This window comes from Rhincodon typus, chromosome 8, assembly GCF_021869965.1.
Source record: "Rhincodon typus isolate 14 chromosome 8, sRhiTyp1.1, whole genome shotgun sequence".
NCBI classification, from domain to species: Eukaryota; Metazoa; Chordata; class Chondrichthyes; order Orectolobiformes; family Rhincodontidae; genus Rhincodon; species Rhincodon typus.
In genome coordinates, this window is record NC_063339.1 from 38,529,709 (window position 1) to 38,551,609 (window position 21,901).

Here is a 21,901-nt window from a genome sequence, read left to right on the forward strand (position 1 = left end):
TAGACTACCAACAACATTATGGTGGCAGTACTGAAAGCTACTTGTAAAAAATGAGTCTGGGGAATTAATAATGGAGGATAAAGTGGTGGCAGATGAATTGCACACGTATTTTGCATCAGTCTTCACTAGAGAGTAAACAAGTCACACCTGGAAATAGCTGTGAATTAGGAATTGAAATAGAGGGAGGAACTGAAGAAAATTACAATTACTAGGAAAGTAGTACTGAGTAAATTGTTGGAACTGCAAAATGAACAGTCCTCAGGTCCTGTTGGATTTCATCCTAGGATCTTAACCGTAATAGTGAAACAGCTGATGCCTTGGTTCTAATCTTCTAAAACTCATTAGATTTGTGGAAGGCTCCTTTGGATTGGAAGATTGCTAATGTAATTCCTCCATTCAACAAGGAGGAAGGCAGAAAGCAGGAAATTACAGGCCTATTAGCTTAACATTTGGTCATAGGGAGAATGTTCAAAGCTATTATTAAAGATGGTATAAGAGGGTACTTGGATAAGCTAAAAGTAATCAGGTAGAGCCAACATTGTTTTATCCAAGCTAAATCATATTTAACTAATTTATTAGTATTCTTTGAAGAAGTAACTTGTGCTGTAGATAAAAGGGAACAAGGGAATGTATCGTATATTGATTCCCATAACGTATTTGCTAAGATGCCATGTCAAAGGTTATTGCAGAAAATAAAAGCTCAAGGTGTGGGGAGTAACAAATTGGCATGCACAGAATATTGGCTAGCTAACAGGAAGCAGATAGTAGGAAGAAAGGGTCTTTTTCAGTTTGGCAGGATGTCATGAATGTCAACCCCACAGGAGTTAGTGCTAGGACCTCAACTATAATTTATATAAATATTTTTTATGAAGAACTTAGAGGATTGTAGCTAAATATGCTAATGACACAAAGATAGGTTGGAAAGTGAGTTGTGAAGAGGACATAAGGAGCCTAGAAAGAGATATAGATCGGTGAAGTGAGTGGGCAAAGATGTGTCAAATGGAGTACAATGCGAAAAATGTGAATTGACCATTTTGTCAGAAGGAGTGAAAAAGAAGCATATAATCTAAATGGTGAGAAGGTGCAGAGAGATCTAGGTGTCCTAGTGCATGAATCACAGAAGGTTAGTATGCAGGTTAAACAAGAAATCAGGAAAGTAAATTTTATTGTGAGGGGAATTGAATGCAAGAGTACGGAAGTTATGCTTCAGTTATACAGGGCATTCGTGAGATTACATCTGGAATATTGTGTGTAGTACTGGTCACAGTATTCATGGAAGGACGTTAATGCATTTGAAACAGTTTAGTGAAAGTTTATTAGACTAATATCTGGAATGAGTGGAGTGGATTGCCTTTTGAGGAAAGGCTGGAGAGGCTAAATCTGTATCCTCTGGAGTTTAAAAGAGTCAGAGGTGATTTAAACTGAAACATATTGGATCCTATGGGGAATTGACTGGGTGGATGTTGAAAGCATATTTCCTCTTGTCAGAGAATCTAGAACTGGGGGTCGCAGTTTAAAAATAAAGAGTCACCCATTTAAAACTAAGATGAAGTAACATTTTTTTCTGTCAGAGAGTTATGAGTTTTTGGAACTCCCTTCCTCAAAATGTAATGGATGAAAAGTCTTTAAATATTTTTACGGCACTGGTAGATAGATTCTTCATTACCAATGGGTTGAAAGATTACCGGGGATATGCAGGAATGTTGACTTGAGATTAAAATCAGATCAGCCAGGACCTTATTGAATGGCAGACCAGACTCAAAGGCCCAAGAGGCCCAGTCTTGTTGCTAATTCATATGTCAACCATTGCTTTTATTAAATTACAACAGTGGGTACAATTTTAAAGTATTTCGTTGGCTTAGATAATGAAGGGTGTTATATAAAGAAAAGTCACTTCTATTATCTGCAAAGAATAGGGAAGCCTCTCAACCTCCTAGACAATATCACCAAAAGAACATTTCAAAATTGTAGGACTAACTAATGACAGACTTTGAGTAAATAAGTTGGAGATGCTTGACACTGACACCGAATAAACTGTTTAATTAAAGGGATTGGAATGTACAGGAAAGGAGATATAAATTAATTGACGTGTTGCAGAGGTTTTATGAAGGAATTCCATCCCTCAGAGCTGATACAACTTTTAATTCCACGAGTATGCACAAAAAGTGGCACGATTCATTGTATTGCTGTACTACGTTTCATGGCTCAGCATTACTGTGATGTTTAACAGGAATTGGTGAAACATATTTAATAACCATGTTGAAATTGTGTGCAATTGATCAATGTTATCAATGTAGCTTCCTACAGCAGCAATAATATTTGCCACGACACAGTTATAGGAGAGAGAGGAGGGCACCAGAGGTGAAGTCAGACTGCCTGTCAGGTTTCCAGTTAACTTTAAAACCAAAAGAGAAAATTAGACTTAGTATTATTAAACTGACTATTCTGAGCTCATAAGCCTGTTTAAAATCAATCGTTGAATTCAGTCAGTCTCCAGTTCCTCATTGCCTGCTATCAAAGTGTTAGCTTAGTCCCATGTAAACTGACATAATACATATTCTGATCATGACTTCTTTTGCTAAGATGCATTATTTTTGAAATTTGAAGACTGTTGTAATGATATAAAGGATATAATGTTGAATTTTTGTGTTCTATTTGTATTTTTATCAGCTGACAGCTATAATTCCCATTTGCCGGCAATGCTTCGTAAATTATTGATCATTGTTTTGCTGAGTCTGGTGATCGTATTGCTCTATCGTAGCAAGACAGCAACAGTTATCTACAAACAGCTTCAGTCAAAACTCAACAATGTTTTCATGGAAATGAAGAATCTGACTTTCAGCTGGTTGACTCAGAGTAGGAAAAATTAAGATATTCATGAATGACATTGGCATCAGAGAAACCTTGTTTGAAAGGATTCTTAATGATCTTCGACTACAAATACAAAGATGTCTACTGTAAGCAACCATTGAACAACAATTGGCAGTAGCTTGAAAGTTTCAACCACAGGAGAAAATAATAATGAGCAAAATACCACCTTGAAGCAAAAATAATGAACTTCAAAAGTGCTGCTTTAAATTGCTTTTGTTATCAAAATTTTGTGATTCGTTTGAATATCAATCCATTAGCTATGTTCAGCATTATAAATTGAGTTAACTACACTGGTAAGCAATAGCTTCATTGAAAACAGTGACTTGAAGTAAAGACCTTTCATTACAATATATGGAGAGATGGAAGGTTCCTACCTGCCTGCTTACCAAACAGTCAGCAGCAAGTTATTGCCTCACTCACTTTATTGCAACCATTTGAATTGGGTTGGCAAAAAAAGTTTATTTGTAATCGGTTCTTTTCAATGTTAGTTTCAAATTTCTATCTAAAAATCGAAGTTATTCTTCCCACTCCAACCAATTTGTACTACTGCTGCAAATCCAAAGATTATTCATTTTGTCCTTTATGAAACGTTCTAACTCACATTGACTACCGTTCCAGCTTTGTGCCCTAAGTAATCAGATTCACTGATTTTCTTAACATTCAAAATGTAGATTACTCTTGAATGTAGAGGAACTTCAATGGTGGGAATTACTGAAAACAACACAAGGCACAATATAAACAACAAATAAATATTGCAGGAGCTGAAAATCAGAAACTGAAACAGAAAATGCTGGAAATGTTTTGTAGGTTGGGCAGTTTCTGTGGAGAGAAAATGGATGAGATCTTTAATTGTTCAAACTGACCCACTTCCACAGTTCAAATGTTGCCCAAAGCTTCAGGTCAATGATCTTTGGTCAAGACTAGAAAGTTTAATGTTTTAATATTTTTTTCAGTTAGTACAAAGCCAAGGGAAGTGGTGATGGAAATTTGGGGCGTGTGTAAGGGTTGGGAGAGGGGGAGTGTGGAGAGGAAGGAAACAAAAAAGAAGGTAGAAGTTATTGAGAGATTAATATAAGAGCAAAGTCTGGCAGAAAATGCTTGAAAACCAAGCAGGGCTGGCAGTACCTACAAACAGAGTTAATGTTTCAGATCAACCTTTGTCAGATTTCCAACATTTTCCATTTTTATTAATGATTAATTGACAACAGAGTGATTGTGCAAGGTAAAAGTTGGGGGGTATGTGGTGGTGGAAAATGAGACAAATAAAGAAACTAAAACAGAAATTGATGGAAAAACTCATTAGCTCTGGCAGCATCTGTAGAGAGAAAGCAGAGTTAACGTTTCAGGTCCAGTGATCCTTGTTCAGGTTCTGAACCGAAAACATCAACACTATTTTATCTTCGCAGATGCTGCCAGATCTACTGAATTTCTCCAGCAGTTTCTATTTTTGTTTCAGATTTACAGCATCCACGCTTGTTTCATCAGGGCAGCACAGTGGCTCAGTGGTTAGCACTGCTGCCTCACAGCAACAAGGACCCAGATTCAATTCCTGCCTTGGGTGGCTGTCTGTGTAGCGTTTGCACCAGGTGCTCTGGTTTCCTCCTACAGTCCAAAGATGTGCAAGTTAGGTGGATTGGCCATGCTAAATTGCCCATAGTGTCAAGGGATGTGTTGGTTAGGTGGATTAGCCATGGAAAATGCAGGGTTACACGGAAAGGGTAGGGGGATGAGTCTTGGTGGAATGCTCTTCAAAGAGTTGGTGTGGACTTGTTGAGCCAAATGGCCTGTTTTCACACTATAGAGATTCTATGAACAAACTAGATTGAGGAGTTGTAAATGACAGTAACAAATCTATTACTTTTCCAACTTCCCAAAATAAAATCTGGGAGCAGTAATTATCATTGTAAATACTGATATTTATTTAAAACAGCATCTGAAGCTATTTTTATCAGATTGACAGGAATTGCAACATTTCTCTGCAATGTGTACATAAGAAAAGCAAATCTGTCTTCAGTGCTGTTTTAGCATGTGCCTTTATTTGGGCAGAAATGTAATACGAACCACAAGAGACTGACACTTCAAGATTTTGCCTTGGTTTCTCCCAGGAATCCTTTTTTAAACAGATAACTACTGAAATAAGATTTGTCTTGCTGAGAGTCATGGCTTCGGGATAAAACATTTACTGCAATAGCTAATTATCAGGTAACAGGTTGAATGGAAAAAGGACCAAAAACATTATTCATTCTAGAAAACTACAGTTTGCTGTTATAATTGAGCTTTAAAAAGCATTAAATATAATAATAAATGGGAAATTTACAGATTTCTACTGGACCCTTAAGAAATGAAATGTAATGTTCTGCAATTGCAACTGATCAATTCTCTGAATTTTAAGTTATTGCCTCATTTATGCATTTAAATATTTGGTGGAAAGTGTACTGTATTGTATATTTTAAGCATCTTCTAGCCTTTTGCAAAGCTACATCTACCTATTAAAAGGCAGTACGTGTATGACCCCCATTCCATAAAACTAAGAGCTTAGAAATAACTTTATTTTATCATGCAGAACTCATTGTAAATTGCTTTTCAGTAAGCATTAGGTCCTTTAAAAATGCATAACATTTTGAATGTAATATAAATAAAAGAGGAAACTGTGGTTTAAAATTCATAATAATATAGTCAATTTTTGAAAATAGAGATATAATGTTGAATTTAGAGAGTACATTTTTCAAAAATTTGCATTTTTAAATTCTACTTCCTTTAACTTGGTTCCATTTGAAAACTGCAGAAGCATTTAATTGCCTCCATTGGATTTTATGATTTTATCCTGACCATTTTTCATTTAACAGTTATCATATATTGTAGTTATCACTGGTATCTGGTTGTTCACAGTCTCTAAAGGGAAGTCTTCTACAAATTGTGTCTGTGGTTCATTTTAGAATCAATATTAATAAAGTTGTGAAGCTGTCCAACTGTAACACCTTTTATTTCCAGTTGCCTAGATACATGTCGTTAGAGTTAAAAGTGAGAATTTGAAACTCATAACATATTTTCAGCTACCTTTAATTTCACTATTTGGACACAGCCATTTAATTTGATGGAGTTTACATGCAAATTTTAAGTTAGAATAAATTCATTTTTGTAAGTTCTAGTGAAGTTGCATTGAAATAGGCCTGAACCAGGGCTGCAAATCATTGTGGAGAAGAAGAGACTGGGACAGACAAAGGTTACAGTTGGTTAACACAGAGCCATTCAGGAAAAGAATGGCATTAGACTTAAAGCAGTTTGATTGGCACTAACATGAGCTAAAACCAATTGCTGGTTTTTCGTCTTTTTAAAAATTACTCTTAAAAATAATGAACCAACTATAAGAGAGATTCCTGGTTAATTACTTTGCTTCCTATTTTAATTTTATTCTATTTTTAAAGGTTTTTTTTTCTGTTCATCTTTCCTTCTTTTGATGTTTGGCACTACTCCCGGACTGAGGGTGAAAATAAATAACCTCCTATGTCTCTGGTGATATAATTCTTCAGTCTGTATCAAGGTAAAGGAACATGGAGTGACTATCCTTTTAATGTTGTCTCCTTTAAGGGGCAGCAGCTGCTTCTCACTCAGTATCTCTTCCTGTCAGCACTGTCTAGAGAGAAGAAAACTCATCATATGGTGAATCATGGGCACTGACCCATGTCACAATGTTTAATTTCACTCAATGGAATTGAAGTCGCATTAGCATGCTTTTAATTCAGAGAAGGGAAACTGTTAGATAATTAATTGAAAAGCATCAATGAAAGCCAATTTCTCCTACTTATGCTTGGAAGGCTGACAGTTGAACTAAATGTATACATTTGAAATAAGGAGAAAAGAGTAAATTCGATCTGGTTTGTTAGGCATAATTATTACATACTTTACCTTGAATTTTATGTCCATAGTTGCTGGTATTAATTTTAAACTAATGTGTCCATCTCAAGCGAAAAAAGTTGTGACAGCTTTAAAATGTTACTAAAAACAAGCTTATTACTTACAAAATATAAGCATAACATTTTTCTGTATCTTTGATTATGTGTGCATTGATTATAGTGACTATAATGAGAAAGACTTGATTTTATCTTGGACATCCATAAAGTCAGAACTGAGGAAGGGTCACCGGACCCGAAAAGTTAACTCTGATTTTTTCTTCACAGATGCTGTCAGACCTGCTGAGCTTTTCCAGCAACTTCTGTTTTTGCTCCTGATTTACAGCATCCACAGTTCTTTCGGTTTTTGTTACTTTGACCAGTTGAGTTGGACTCAGTGTTGTATTTTTGTAATCCCTTGTATTAATCCAATTTGTATTATTTATAGTTGGCCATTCTGTAAAGATATATTAGACATTTGGAAAATATCAAAGGTATTTCTTGTCAACTTTTACCTTGCAGACTTTGCTGAAAGAAATGTTAGTCCAATAATACAATATTTTTTAGTCCTGAGTTCACAGTTCATCCTCTTGGCTCACAATTTCTACTTTAGAAATGGTAGCAATTTATGAAAAACTAGGATTAGTTGCCTAAAAGTCGTTACATTGTCAAATGCCCAAAATTCTCCAGGTTGGTATGTTAGTGTGCCAGATACTTACCAAACTTTGTTTTAAACTTAAGGGCTGCTGATAAATGAAAGCTTGACAGTCCACTGGTGTACAATGAGTTAAGAGATGTGCACAGCCAATGAAGATCAGGTAGCAATACTCTAATTACTTCATGGCTTTTATAACAGAAAATCTCTTCACAAATGAAGCAAGCTCAGAGGAGATAAGGTTGTGAAGATGTAGTTTCATAAATGTAAATAGTGTTAGACTTTGTCGAAAAATCAATTTACAATCTGATGGGTTTTAACAGGCGTATCAGATTTCTTGTTTGCTTTCAGTGAGTCAATAAAAGGAGTACTTAGAACCTGAAATATGAGTAATGCCAATGGCTTCTCTCCATAAATAGGTATCACAGCAAGATACAACATGCATTAAATCACAAAAACAGAACAAATATCTCCATTTGCAACTACAAGCATTGCCAGTTTAATCCATGCTGGTAAAGTGAATAAAACTGCTATCTCAGTAGCCATCATTTAATTTATTTATGTTAGTGAGGACCTCCCAGTATTATAAACATTATGTCCCGCAGTTGAATTATTAGAGCGTAGTCTTGTTGAGGGGTTGGAGTTCTTGCCTGTTAGCAAGATGGCAAGAGACCTGTGCTGCGTTTTTTTCGAAAGACCCACCAAACCACGTGCCAATCGTAAGGCTACTGGCTCACAGATCTTTCCTGAGATCAAGACCTGAGGGAGAGTAATCCCAAATGGTGACTGTTGCAGATCAGCCAGAGGCTGGAAGCTCTTATGGTCAGCAACACCACTAAGGAGACTCTGTGATAAGGACAGCCACCAGAGTTCCAGTATTAACGGGTACTAATGGCACAGGTAAGCAATGCAAGGAGTTGGAGGGCATGGGGAGAGGGGCAGCCATAGCTCTCCACAGAGACTATCCTTCCTGATGTCCGGTTCCTAAATCAGACATTACTTGCCTTTATCAAGGATATCACCTTCCCCTCCTCTGTATTGACAATTGACCTGCACAGTTTCCCCTGTTGTGCACCTCATATGACAACAGCCTGTCGCTATGCCAGATAATTTCTAATCAAGCTGTTCAGATATGTTACAGCATCCCTCTGGAGCAGGTGGAGCATGAACCCAGGCCTCCTGGCTCAGAGATAGGGGCAATACAACCAGAGCTGGGCTAATCTCAACAGCCCTTTCCAGAGAGAGCAGCTGATAATGGCTGGCCAGGTAGAATAGAATAAGAAAAGGATTTTAAGGAAATGTATCTACAGAGGTGTTGACTTGGATCAGTTCCTTGCTTTGTTCCTTGTGCGGCTGATGCAGTTGCATTGTGCCTGTCAGTGGAGGTTTGTAAACACAGGCCTGCAGTGTAAGCAACAGTCCCTTCTGAAAAGGCTGCACAAAGCCAAAAATGAAGCTCCACCAATGGAGAAATCTACAGGTTATCAAGACTCAACCTTAGGATATGGTTATCCTTCCAGAGATGGCAAAACCTTCAACCATGACCGTCCCTCCCAGAACGTAATTCTGGTAGTGGCAGCAGGGTTCAGCTCTGCCACCACCCAGCCTAATTACACGTTCCTCCCCACTCAGAGCTCACCACCCACAAGAGCAGAAGATGCTGAATGAATAGCTGCTGACAAATACTTTCTGGGCCATCTTGCAAATGTCCGAAGTTCAATAAATATGGTTTAAGTAACACTTGCATTGGATTCTTTTCCTAATCATTATGAAATGAAGATTAAGTGGATTAAATATTTTTTTGAAAAACTTCAAATGCAGATTTTAACTCCATTCAATGGCTGAGTAGAATCCTATTTATTAATCAAATCCTTTTATAATGTTTGATGCAAAAACAAAAGAGGAAAAGGATCAGGTTAATGGAATATGGCCATGTTTGCTGGCACCAACGATCTAAATGACACAATAACAGCGCATGCTCACCACCAATTATTTCCGAATGCACACATACATGCACAATGTTAAGACAATTTTTACAAATTAAAATAAAAATCCTGATAAGTTTAACACTAACACCCAGAAGCATGTGGACTAGCATAAATATCTGTCATAAGTATATTTAAACTTTCTCACCATGCTTTTTTTTCTGCTTTTGTGTTGGTGAAACTGCCCCAATGCATCATAAAGTTTCAGTTTCAAATTCTTGCTTGGAGATTAAAGCTACATTAAAGAAGGAAAAGGTGCTTGGCTCATTTATAGGGTGGATGGATTTTCACATGTTGTCCAAATTCACATATTTATTTAGGTATGCACCTAAATGGTGCATATAATATGCCAATCTAATTTGTTTCATGAGGTCCAGTAAATGTACACTTAAAATGCAAATGCCTAGGCAAAATAATGTGTCACAACTATATACTAACACTCCTGGTTGTGAGGACGAATAGGACAGACTAATAGGGCTAATTGTTGATTCTGCCATTGGGTTTTTATCAAAGCGTATGCAAAATCGTACTAAAGGGAAATCTATTCTACGAAAGTTGAATTTAAATAATGTGTGCTTTAGGAAGGTAGAGAGGGTGTTCACATCATCTTGTCCATGAACATTGATCAAAGGTAATGAACTTTCTCAGATCCTGGTCTAAATGAGAATGATGTTAAACAAAGTAAAAACATGTTCAAAACACATAGCACTGATAAATGAAAGTTAGTTTGTACTGTGTGAGAGATTGTGCTTCTGAAGATCTCACATTATTCTTTAGTTTTAGGATCTCAAACTTTGTACAACGTCCAATTGAACTGTTATCCAGTGACTAGAATAAATTAATCAATTCATAATTATTTATTTTGAATTGCATTTTTGATTGATTTTAAATGATATTTTCTCATGCGGATGTAAAGTGATATTCTAAGTAGGCACTTTGAAGCAGGTTAGTTTTCAATTAACTCATTAGGATTTTATGTTGTGTGTTGATAGCCCATCCAAACATAGAAAAGAAATAGATGCCCTTAATATGCCCAAATTGCTACTTATTCTGTATCTCTGTTCTGTCCTCCAGTTTCACTCCAAGTAATTTCCAACACCATTGTCTCTCACATTTTGTCCATTAGATGATTACACCAACAAGTAATCTCTATTATGGTATATTACCCGTTTGCTTAATTAATTCGCAAAGGAGTGAATGACAATATATTATTCCTCTTCCATCTTTCACCTTTGAACTTCCTGTTATCTTCATGTATCTTAAAGTTTACCATCTCATTTGTGGTCTCCTTTCCTCACTGCTCTCTAAAATTCTCTAATTCTTTTCCAACATTTCCTTCCAAAACTACAATCACTCTCAGCACATCAGAATGATAAGACTCTGCAATGAAGACTATATTCGGCTATTCTCCTGAAGGTATAAAGAATCAATGAGTTTCCATTTATATAGTGCCTTTCACAGTAGCTAAAGCCTCTTTACAGCCAATGAAATATTTTTGTAGTAGTACCACTGTTGTATGGAAAATTAACAGAACCACAGACTTGACGTTGAGGGAAAGGATCTAAGTTACAATTCAAACCCACCACCAAAGACATATTTCCCTCCCCACCCCTATCTGCCTTTTGTAGGGACTGCTCGATTCATGACTCCCTCATCTGCTCCACACTTTCCCCACTTACCCCACCATCCCCGGCACCTTTCCCTGCAACTGCAGGAAGTGCTACACCTGCCCCTACACCTCCCCCTTCACCTCCATCCAAGGAACCAAAAAATCCTTTCACATCAGACAGAGGTTCACCTGCACATCCGCCAACGTCTACAGCATCCGCTGCTCCCGATGTGGCCTCCTGTACATCGGTGAAACCAAGCGGAGGCTCAGAGACTGTTTGTAGAGCACCTGCGCTCTGTTCACGACAAATGACAACACCTTCCGGTCGCAAACGATTTTAACTCCCCCTCCCACTCGCTGGGTAACATGTCCATTCTGGTCTCCTCCAGTGTCACAATGACATAATCCGCAAACTTGAGGAGCAGCACCTCATATTCCACCTTGGGACCCGACAATCCAATGCCCTAAAAGTGGACTTTACTAGTTTCAAAATCTCCCCAAACACAGCCTCATCCTATGACCAACCCACTCTCTCATCCCTGCCTCCTTGACCTGACACAACCTGTCCATCTTCTCTCCCAACTATCAGTCCCTCCTACCTCACTGACCAATCCCCACCACTGCCTACCTGCACTCACCTATCACCATCGCATCGACATTTTCCAGCTCCACCACTCCTCTCTCTATTTATTTCTGAGCTCCCTTCCCCCTCCCCATTTCTGAAGAAGCGTCCCGACCCGAAATGTCAACTTTCCTGCTCCCCTGATGCTGCCACACTGTGTCATCTCTGATTCCAGCATCAGCAGTTCTTACTATCTCTGAAGGACCTAAGTTTATTAGTGCTCACCCAGACAGGTACATAGAAAGCATTAAGTAATGTGAAAAGATTTTGCAATAATGGTATACGTACAGGTGTGGAGAAGTGCAGGGCAGTTCTGATATGAATGAGATGTCAGAAAACACTTATTTCTGTTCATTTAGCTTGCTAAAGGCAGTTTCATATTTTATCCTTTCACATCAGGCTCTACCATGTTTAACATTATTTGCATGTCTTTCACTTTAAGTTGATCTTTGGTGCCTTAGCACCAATGATAAATTTTGATTCGGATTTAGCAGTTTCCAGGCTACGCCTAATAGTGCAGCAGGCTAAAGCAGTCAGTTGTTAAGTCATTCATGCCGCTATGATTACATATTTGGTAACAATTTATGGACTTGAGTTATGGAAGATTGTGGAAAAACAGATTTATTTCAAATTCTGTGGATCAAAATTGTTTTTAAAGCATTAATGAAAAGACATTGGAGCTTTTTTTTAACAAGGCATTTCTCGGAGACCACATAGTTTGAGAAATTGTTGATCTTGGTTGAGTGAACTCCCTTCACTGAAAACACCTGACTGTTTTTATGACTGCATTTTTATGCTGTCTGTTTGAACAGTATTTCGCAGATGGTTTAACATTTTCAGTTTGGGAAGATTGCTGAAAGAAAGTGTTCAGTACATGTCTCCTGGTTCTCAAGTATCTTTGTGGGGAATCCATTGTGAGGCCTGATTGTCCTCTCAAACAACTACTGGATGACTTTGCAGTGCTGTGTTTGTAAGTGCAACACCAAAGCATCTACCTGTGTTGATGATCAATCCACAACTACCAGAATACTGGACCAATAACTGTCTGAACATTCCACACCTTCTCCTTTTATTGCCTTCAAGAGCTAAGACTTATTGGCTAAAAGTGAATTTTCTCAAACAGAATCTCTGTTGACAGAAATCTATTTTTCTTCTCTCCCTAATGTGAATGGGAATGTGTGTGTTTGGGATTATTTAAAGAGGTAAACACTTATTTTTTCATATTACAAACTATGTTAACTAATTGCAGCTTTGTAAAATACTTTTTGTTTTATAAATATCAATAATTTTGTGTTTAGTAAGAAACTTGGTTGATGGAATCTTTTGCTCTAAATCTAATATAGAGAAAACATGTGATTGTTCAAGTGGAAACTGGGTGAATCAAAAAAAAACTATTTTGAGACCCATGAAGGAATGAAAAAAGAGAAAGACAATACACTCCTTGTATCTCAGTCATAACAAGGCCAAGAGGATTAATAACCAGACTGGGCATTTTTGTCTGAACGTAAGTTATTACAATTAAACCTGCTTTTGTGCCCATTATAAAATGATGCCATCTTGAAAATGTATTTATTTTATCATTCATTCATGAGATTATGGTTATCATGATTGATGGCTAGATCAGAAGTTATTATCCAACCCTAATGCAGTGATTGTAATGAGGTCAGCCAGGTGGACATCATAGAATATGAGTTCCCTGATTGGGGCTGTTGATCTGGTCAGTCCGGGAGCCCAGGTTGGAGACATAAACAGGAGTGTCAGACATCCTGGTATTCTAGGAGTTTACTCTGAGGAAGCTGGATCAGTGTCAAAGACTTTCCATATGTAAATAAAGGGTGACTTGGTGATGGGATACAGCCTCTGTGGAGTTATTTCAGTAATAGCCCATGAGAAGATAATAGTGAGCTATCTTATTGAAATGCAGACTTTGGGATGCAAATACACCCACACTGCTGTTAGAAAAGAGATTCCAGGAATTTGGCACTGCGATAGTGAAGGAATGGTGATATAGATCCAAGTCAGAATGATGAGTGGCTTGGAGGGGAACGTTTTGATGGGAGTGTCTCCATGTAACTGCTGCTCTTGTCCTCCTAAGTAGTAGAGGTTGGTGGGTTACTGAGTGCATCTTATAGATGGTGCACATTGCTGCCATTGTGTGTCAATGGTGAAGGGAGTGACTTTTGAATGTAGGGGATGAGATGTGAATCAAATGGAAACTTTTGGCTCAGATGGTGTCAAGATTTTTGTAAGAGCTGCAATAGTCAAGATAAGTGGAGCATTTTCCCACAGATTCTAGATTTATGTTTTTTAGATGGTGAGCAAAGATTGGAAAGAGAGGAGGTGAGTTATGTACCGCACAATTTACTGGCCACTGACTTGCTTTTGTAGCCCCAGTATTCGTATGCCTGGTCAAGTTCAGTTTCTAGTCAAGCCTCCGAATATTGATTGTAGGGGATTCAGCAATAGTACTGCCATTAAATGACAAGGGGCAATGGTCAGGTTCTTTCTTGTTGGAGGTAGCCATTGCTGGCAGTTGTGTGGCACAAAATTACCTGCCACTTATCATCCCAACCTAGGGAGATAGTGGCATATAGAGGCCCAAACTCATGCATGGGAAACATGGGATCAAATCCAACTATGGCAACTGCTGGAAACTAAATTTAGTTAATAACTATGGAATTAAAAGCCAGCAAAGGTGATTATTATTAAACCCATCTGGTTCATTAGAGAAAGAAAACTGCCAATCTTACACAGACTAACATACGTTTGACTATAGACCCGCAGCAGTGAAAGTCCACATCCATGAAAACATTTGCAGGGTGTCCTCCTCCAGTGAGATGTTTATATGTCGACTATTCTCCAACTGGACATGACAGGATTGCTGAGCTTGGATCTGATCCACTGGCTGTGCTTAGCTCTGTCTATTGCACACTGCTGTTGCCGTTTGGCACATCCTGTTACACAGTGCAGCCACTGGTAGGTTCCGCACATGTCAATCCAAGTTGCTGACACATTGACTTCTGCTCCTAAAACCATTGCCATGCACAAATGTTGGACGCCTGCATAATAGAAAAATATAGCTCGAGGAAGCATTGGTTCACTAGGGTGTTTGCATTTGGTCTGTGATCTGGCCTCACCCAACTTTAAAATGCTCATGTGGACAGTGGGATATGGTAGCATACTCCTGGCAAAATGTGGAGCCAGTTATGCCTCCTACGATCCACATTCTCCTGCCCTCAATGTAGAACTGCAACTCCTTCAGTATTCAGCAATGCTAATTCATTGATGGGAAGTCCACCACCTGTATTTTCCGCTCCAAATCATTCACCATCCTAGTTTGGAAATATCTCACTATTCCTTCAGTGTCACAGAGTCATCACCTTGGAATTCCAACCAACCATGCATGGACTGCAGTGATTCAAGAAAGCAGCTCACCATCACGCTCTCAAAAGCTGCTTGGTACAGGTAACAAATGCTGTCCAGCCAGCAACGCCAATGTCCTACGAGCAAATAATAAAGTAATTCATGGTCACTGATTGCAAACTGAAATTGCTCCATGTGGAAACAATTGCCTGTTTGCTTTTCACTTGTGATATTATTTAATTTCTGTTAAATCTGTTATATCCAGTAGTTTCTCATTTAAAGTTCCGTCTTTTAACACTCAAAGAGTATTTACCTTAAATTATTATAACATTAAGATTTAAATTATAGGGTCCAGCTTTTATTTTGATTGCTAAGATTGCTAACAACTACTCACATGTAGTTAGTTTCTACTACAGTTGATATCCAACTTCACAATTGCAGTTTTTTTATGGTTGAAGGTCAGAATTGGTGTCTCTGATGCATCAGTTGCGATCAGGGTGGATTCTGAAGCCTTGTAAATTGAAGGAAAATATTGATTTGTTTTATTGTCATGAATCAATGTCTCAGCCTTGGCAGTGCTCAGTTGGTAATTATAATATGCACAACACAAAATGTTAATTTGGTGGTAGTCCATGAATAAAATGATAGAATATCAATAATCATGAAAATTTCCTGAAAAGGGAAATGATATTAGTGCCAAGGCAATGATTTGAAACTTTTGATGTGTTAAAAGATAATATAGCCTTTACAGAAACATATATTGCTGAAATAAACTCCTTGAGAAATCTATATTCAGGTTTTCAATGTTCTTCAATGACTTGTTTCTATATCACAAAGCCATGTGCATACTTGAATTTTAAAGATGAGACCAGACTTACTCAGGTATGAACCTGTATATTGTTGCTCACTACACCTTTGGAAGTCAAATGTACAATTTTTCTTGATTTGTGGTTTCCTGTAGGAACATCTCTTCTATCCAGAGGTACACTGACTGGTTGCATACGGATTCCTCATTTTTACCTGTGCTGCTACCATAACAAAATATTGCCTGACTAGTCCATTGTATGGAGCTTTAGGCAATCTAACAGTGCTCATTTCCAATTGGTCATGACAGTATTCTATCACCAATCAGACGATTTTAGAAATTAAAAATTAATTTCTAATATATATGCCAAAGTTAACTGTATTAAAGAATCAATATGGGAAATTAATAATATAACTGTAAAATCCACAGACTGTTTAGAAACCCAAAAACATATGCTTTCAATCTGGCTGCTTGCAAATCACAAAACTTTTTAAAGAAACATAATTGCCAAGTTTTGCTGATTCCTTTACAAGACCTCACGATAAACCGGTTAAACTGACTTATCCATACAATATGCAAAGTGCCTGTCAGTCAACTTCTGTGTAATTGTTTTCAACAATAAACTTGGGAACCTTGTGTTGTATTTCCCTTTATCTATGTTACTTAGGACCTTGGCAGATAGCAGATAAAATTAGTTTGATGCTCTTTTATGCAGGATTTTGAATAGTAGTCAAGAGTCTTCAATTGGGCTGGAGGCTAATGTTCTTTCCCTATGAAGGCTGAAGGTTTGCCATTACTGTAAATTCTGACAACAGTTTGGGTGGGTCATCTTTCTGTGAACCTGGTTTGCATTCATGTTGTGTCTGGTATGCTCATTAACATCCCATCCTGTTGGAATTGTGCGCATGGACACAATCCTCTTTGGCAAAAATGGAAAACATGTTTGTAAACCCGACTATATACATGAGGCATACCTGGCTGTGCAGATTTCTTCCCCCAAGTTCTGATGAGTACAAGCTTCTTCTGCTACTTAACTCCTTCGCAACCAAACTTTCTCTTTGTCCATATGCTTACAACGTTAGGGGTAATGCTCATCTATGTCAATCAGACTGTGAGAAACTCAATCACATGCAGCCTAGTTTGTTATTGTTTAATCCTTACAATTTTGGGATTAAAGCATGACTGAGTCAACCATCCTGTCCAAGGGAAGCAGTCGCAGTGGGTCAACTCCAGTAAACCTGACTGGGCAAGGTGGATGGGATGAAATTTAAAAGGGGCTTCTCTTTTGTGTTTGTGTTCTTGTTCTATTATTTGCCTTTGGTGAAAAGCTATCAGATGTGTACATTTTCTTATTTGTGTGAGCTGCTAAGTATTGTTGTTTATGTTGTAAGGATGAACCCTGGTAAATATGTGAAAGACAGTACCACTGTGGTGCCAGTAAAGCAAATTTGTAATGAAGTGACAGACATTGATTGCATATGAAGGATCTAATGAAGATGCTTGGCACTTACCCTCCTGAGGGAAAATCCATGGAGTGCAACATTAGAATGCTAACTTATAGAAGCATGAAGCACAGAGGGAGACAGTAGCACATATCCTGACAAAGTAAAACAGATCATTCATCCACTCACAGCATTGGAGTCAGGTTCCCTTGAGATACCAGGAATGATAAACTCTGCAGATATTTCTGTCCAGGAGGCCTTCATCAGTCTGGATGGTCCCTTGTTGACGTACATACAGAAAATAATCTCTTTTGGGCAACTTTCAGGAAAACATTTGGGGGGACATCACAAAACCAGAAGTTGGTTTTTGCCTCTGATATGTCCCAGGGTGAGGGGGTAATGAGCAGAGGATGATTAATGCTCCTAAGTCGCAAAGAAAAAATAGTTGTTAAGTTGCCTTTTAAATATTGCACCTGGTACTGGAGCCCAGAAAGTTCTGGATGTCTTCAGAACTTCCTGCCAATAAAATTTGGCCTTTTATCGCATACGCATATGTCACGGGGGCTGAGAAGGGAGTTAATCCTGTTGGAAAACCCAGCCACCCACTGAGCTGGAGCCTTCCCACTCCTGGGCCTGCTTCCACACTTGGTCTCGAAAAAGAAAATTCTCTGTAATCACCAACTAACCAATGATTGAAACTCTTCTTTAAAATGAACTATAAGGCAAAATAATACTCATAAACAATGCAAGATGGACCTAGGTCTAAAAGGAAATAAATTGTTGGCAAATGGAATTTCCTAACCCACGTGATATGCTAATATTTGCCTGGACTCCTTTATGGTTGAATTTTAGCCAGCCACTGATTCTAGTTTCATATCCTCCATATTCTGTGCTGTGATATTCACAAAAAGTTATAATGGTTTCTCTTATGACCTGAGTACATGATTGATCCATTGAAAATGATGGCAGGACACCAATTTGTCTGTTCTTAACTATATAACTGCTAACTAGGTCATGACAGGTAAATTTGCCCAGTGTACCTTAAGCTGTAGTTGTGAATTTTTGAACATAGGCATAGCTCTTCATTAATATCAGGTTAATGCATACAATACATATGTCATCCTAAAATTGCGATTCAATATTACAAAGTAGCAACTGACGGTCTGTAGTTTAATTAACATATTCCCACTGAAAATATTAATTATGAGACGTTGATGCATATGGTCTGTGTAAAGATCACTCCATATATTTTCCTTCATCTAAAAAAATATAATCCAATATACTCAAAAATTCTAGTTTAATTAACGTGGACTAAATATTTTCTCTGAAAGTTGTGTAACTTTCGAACTCTCACCTCAGAAGGCAGTGGAGATGGGGTCATTAAAGATTTTTTTAGGCAGAGGTCTATAGACAATTATTCGAGTCATTGGAGTGCCAGTCCATGATCAGATTATTGCATTCCATCCTTAATGTGTTGCTTTTGGCGATGAAAAATATCTAAGTAAAAATCTAGTTTGCAATGAGGTGGACTTTTACTTCTGTTTTCTTGCTTCAGAATTCTCGTTGCTTGAAAATTAGTAAGCTTGTGCCTGTAAGTAATCTTGATGCCTACAAAATATAGTAGAGACATCATGTGCTTTTCTTATTTTAACGCTGTTTTTGAGAAGCAAGTGGGTGAATTTGACTAATGTCTAAACACAGGTAAGGCCTTTTTGATATAAGAAAATTATTTCTCTGTGATCATATCTATATTTTGCTTTAGGAATGTGTTTGTATATTGGAGTTTTCCATCAGCATCTTTAAAACTGCTGTTTTCTAAACCAGATCAGCTGTGACCTTTTTTTCAGAAAGAATATGCACAAATATTTGTAGCTTCACTATACTTGTAGCATTCAGTCTTGGCTGCTAAATATGAACTTTGGTCTGAACTCAGACATATGATGAGTTGTTAGGAAAAGAACTTCTCATAACTGCCTCTTCTGTTATCTCCTTTGAGCCTTCAGTACCAATTTGCGGTCACTCGCTTTTAATGCCTGTTTCATCTCAATGTCTTTTGGACTATTTATATGATTACGGTTTTCTATTTGTTAGCCTGTGTAATGTGTATCACAGAGAGTCAGGTTTATATTCAGCCAGATATCTGAAAGTTTATTGTAAACAACTAACTATATACACTAATATAACATATCAGATTTACATGTGCACTCTGGGTGTGATGGTTACTTATATTACTATGATGGGCTGAATCTTATGGTTTTTTTTTGGCTAAATCTGAGTTGTATTGAGTTTTTTGGGTGGTTACTCATCCTGAGGCCTCTCACTGCAAGGTTTCTCACTGTATCTCACCAAATTCACCTCATTTATTACCTACCATGCCCATAGCCTCTGTCACATTTGATTCCAGCCCCGTATTACCACGTGTCTTTCGTACAACAACTCACCACTTACCAGATAACCACTGAGAGATTGGTATTCCTTGTTTCCACACCATCTTTAAAAGGTTGCTTTGTTCCTGGACAAGCACGAGCATTCCAAAGCTACAGGCAAAGTCAGAACATGGCAGAGAAGAGGAAGGTAGCGCCACAATTCTCAGGCAGCAGCCCTCTACCGAGGTTTTGGTAGAATCATAGAATCCCTACAGTGCAGAAAGAGGCCATTTGACCCATTAAGCCTGCACTGACCCTCTGAAGAACATCTCACACAGACCCACCCCATTCCCATAACCCTGCATAGGGTTTATAAGCCATGGATACCCCAGCTAACCTGCACACCCCTAGAAACTACAGGGCAATTTTTGTTTAATATGGCCAATCCGCCCAACCTGCACATCTTTGGACTGTGGGAGGAAACCGGAGCACCCGGAGGAAACCCACGCAGACACAGGGAGAATGTGCAAACTCCACGCAGACAGTCAGCTGAGGTTGGGATTGAACCTGGGTCCTTGACGCTGAGGCAGCAGTGCTAACCATTGTGCCACTTTGCCATCCCTGGATGAAATAATCCCAAGGAAAGGTGTCTTCATCTCAGAGGAGGCGACAGAACCAGACTCTAGCAGAGGAATGGCCCGGAGTACCACAGGAAGATCAATAATCTTCTCTGATCTGCTAGAGTTAGTATCACACGCTTCTCTCTGCCACCTTACAGTCAGTTTCTGCTGCTGCATCTATCTCCCATGTATGCATGCTGTTCATTGCCTGGGCTTGTGAACAATGTTTTACTCTATTAAAAATTCAATGGTCATTGTTTGCTGCAGCACGCTCCCTCACAGGTCGAACCACTTACCCCACCTACTCAGAGTATGCTCACAGCCATTTTCCTCCCCAGTGTGCATTTTTCCAGCACGATGAAAGGTGGCAGTGAGTCCTTACCTTCCAGAGGCTTCTGCCTTAACCTGAACATGTCAGTGAGCCCCCAGATAACCACCACTGTTTCCTAGTAGCCCATTCCATTGACCCTACAGGCTCCACAGCTCACCAAGTCCCCAATCAACCTATCTACATACAAGCCTACACCAGCCTACCTTTCCCATCCAGACCCTGGCATATGAGGTGACCATACCTGGTCTGGTCATTCGGTGCCCTGCTCCTCCTGCCATGGACTCCCCCACCCCCTGTCATTATGGCCTTCCCAGCCACGTTTTACCATATCCCCATTTATAGAACAGTACAGTACAGGCCCTTCGGCCCACGATGTTGTGCCAACCTATTATCCTACTCTAAGATCAAACTACCCTGCATACCCTACATTTTACTGTCATCCATGTGCCTACCAAGAGTTGCTTGAATGTCCCTAATGTATCTGACTCCACTACCACCTAAATTAGTACAACAGAACTTCTATTCCTTGACCGGGAATAGAACCTGGGCTGTGGACGTGAAAGTGCTGAATCCTAACCACTAGATCACCAGGGAATACTTCTTGCAAAATCCTACTGCTCCACTCTACCATTCACAATTGTACTACACATTCAGTTGTTTGTTAGCTCACCGAGCCAGTTGTACTGTGGTATGCAGATGTTTCGTTACCCTTCAAGGCAACATCAACAGTGCAACCTCTAATCGAAGCATTGGTGTTCTGCTTCCTTCCGGATTAATACGATTTATAACATAAATTTCACTAGAGAGGAAGAAAACAACAAACAGCTCCCGTTCTTAGACATAATGGTCGAGAGACTGACTAATGGTAAATTCCGGACCCGAGTATACAGGAAGGCCACAACACGAACCAAATCCTTAACTTCAATAGCAAGCACCCCACCATGCACAAACAGAGCTGCATCAAGACACTATTTCAACAAGCCACAGCAAACTGCAATACCCCAGAACTCTGGAGAATAGAAGAGAAACAGCTACACGTTGCTTTCACTGAAAATGGATACCCAAGAAGTTTCCTCCGCAGATGCCTACAAAACAGACGACAGTCAGAGGACACAGTACAACAGAAGACACTAGCAACGCTACCCTACATCAAAAATATATCAGAAATGACTACTAGACTCTTAAAATTGCATAAGATCATGATTGCACACAAACCTATAGCAACACTGCGCCAAATGTTATCAAGGAGTATAGACCCCATACAGCCAGTAAACAAGGCCAACGTGATATACAGAATCCCATGCGGCGAGTGCAATAAACATTACATTGGACAAACAGGGAG

General features: G+C 38.7%; 1 protein-coding gene across 3 annotated transcripts in view; it reads left to right on the forward strand.

The window, feature by feature from the left end:
- LOC125483753 overlaps positions 1-4,308 on the forward strand; it is a 48,756-nt gene extending 44,448 nt beyond the window's left edge. For all 3 annotated transcript variants that reach the window (XM_048600354.1, XM_048600355.1, XM_048600353.1), the window contains one exon: positions 2,671-4,308. In XM_048600354.1, coding sequence (XP_048456311.1) covers positions 2,671-2,870 — 200 coding nt within the window. In that variant the 3' untranslated portion in view covers positions 2,871-4,308. The remainder of the gene's footprint in view (positions 1-2,670) is intronic.
- The last annotated feature ends 17,593 nt before the right edge of the window (positions 4,309-21,901 follow it).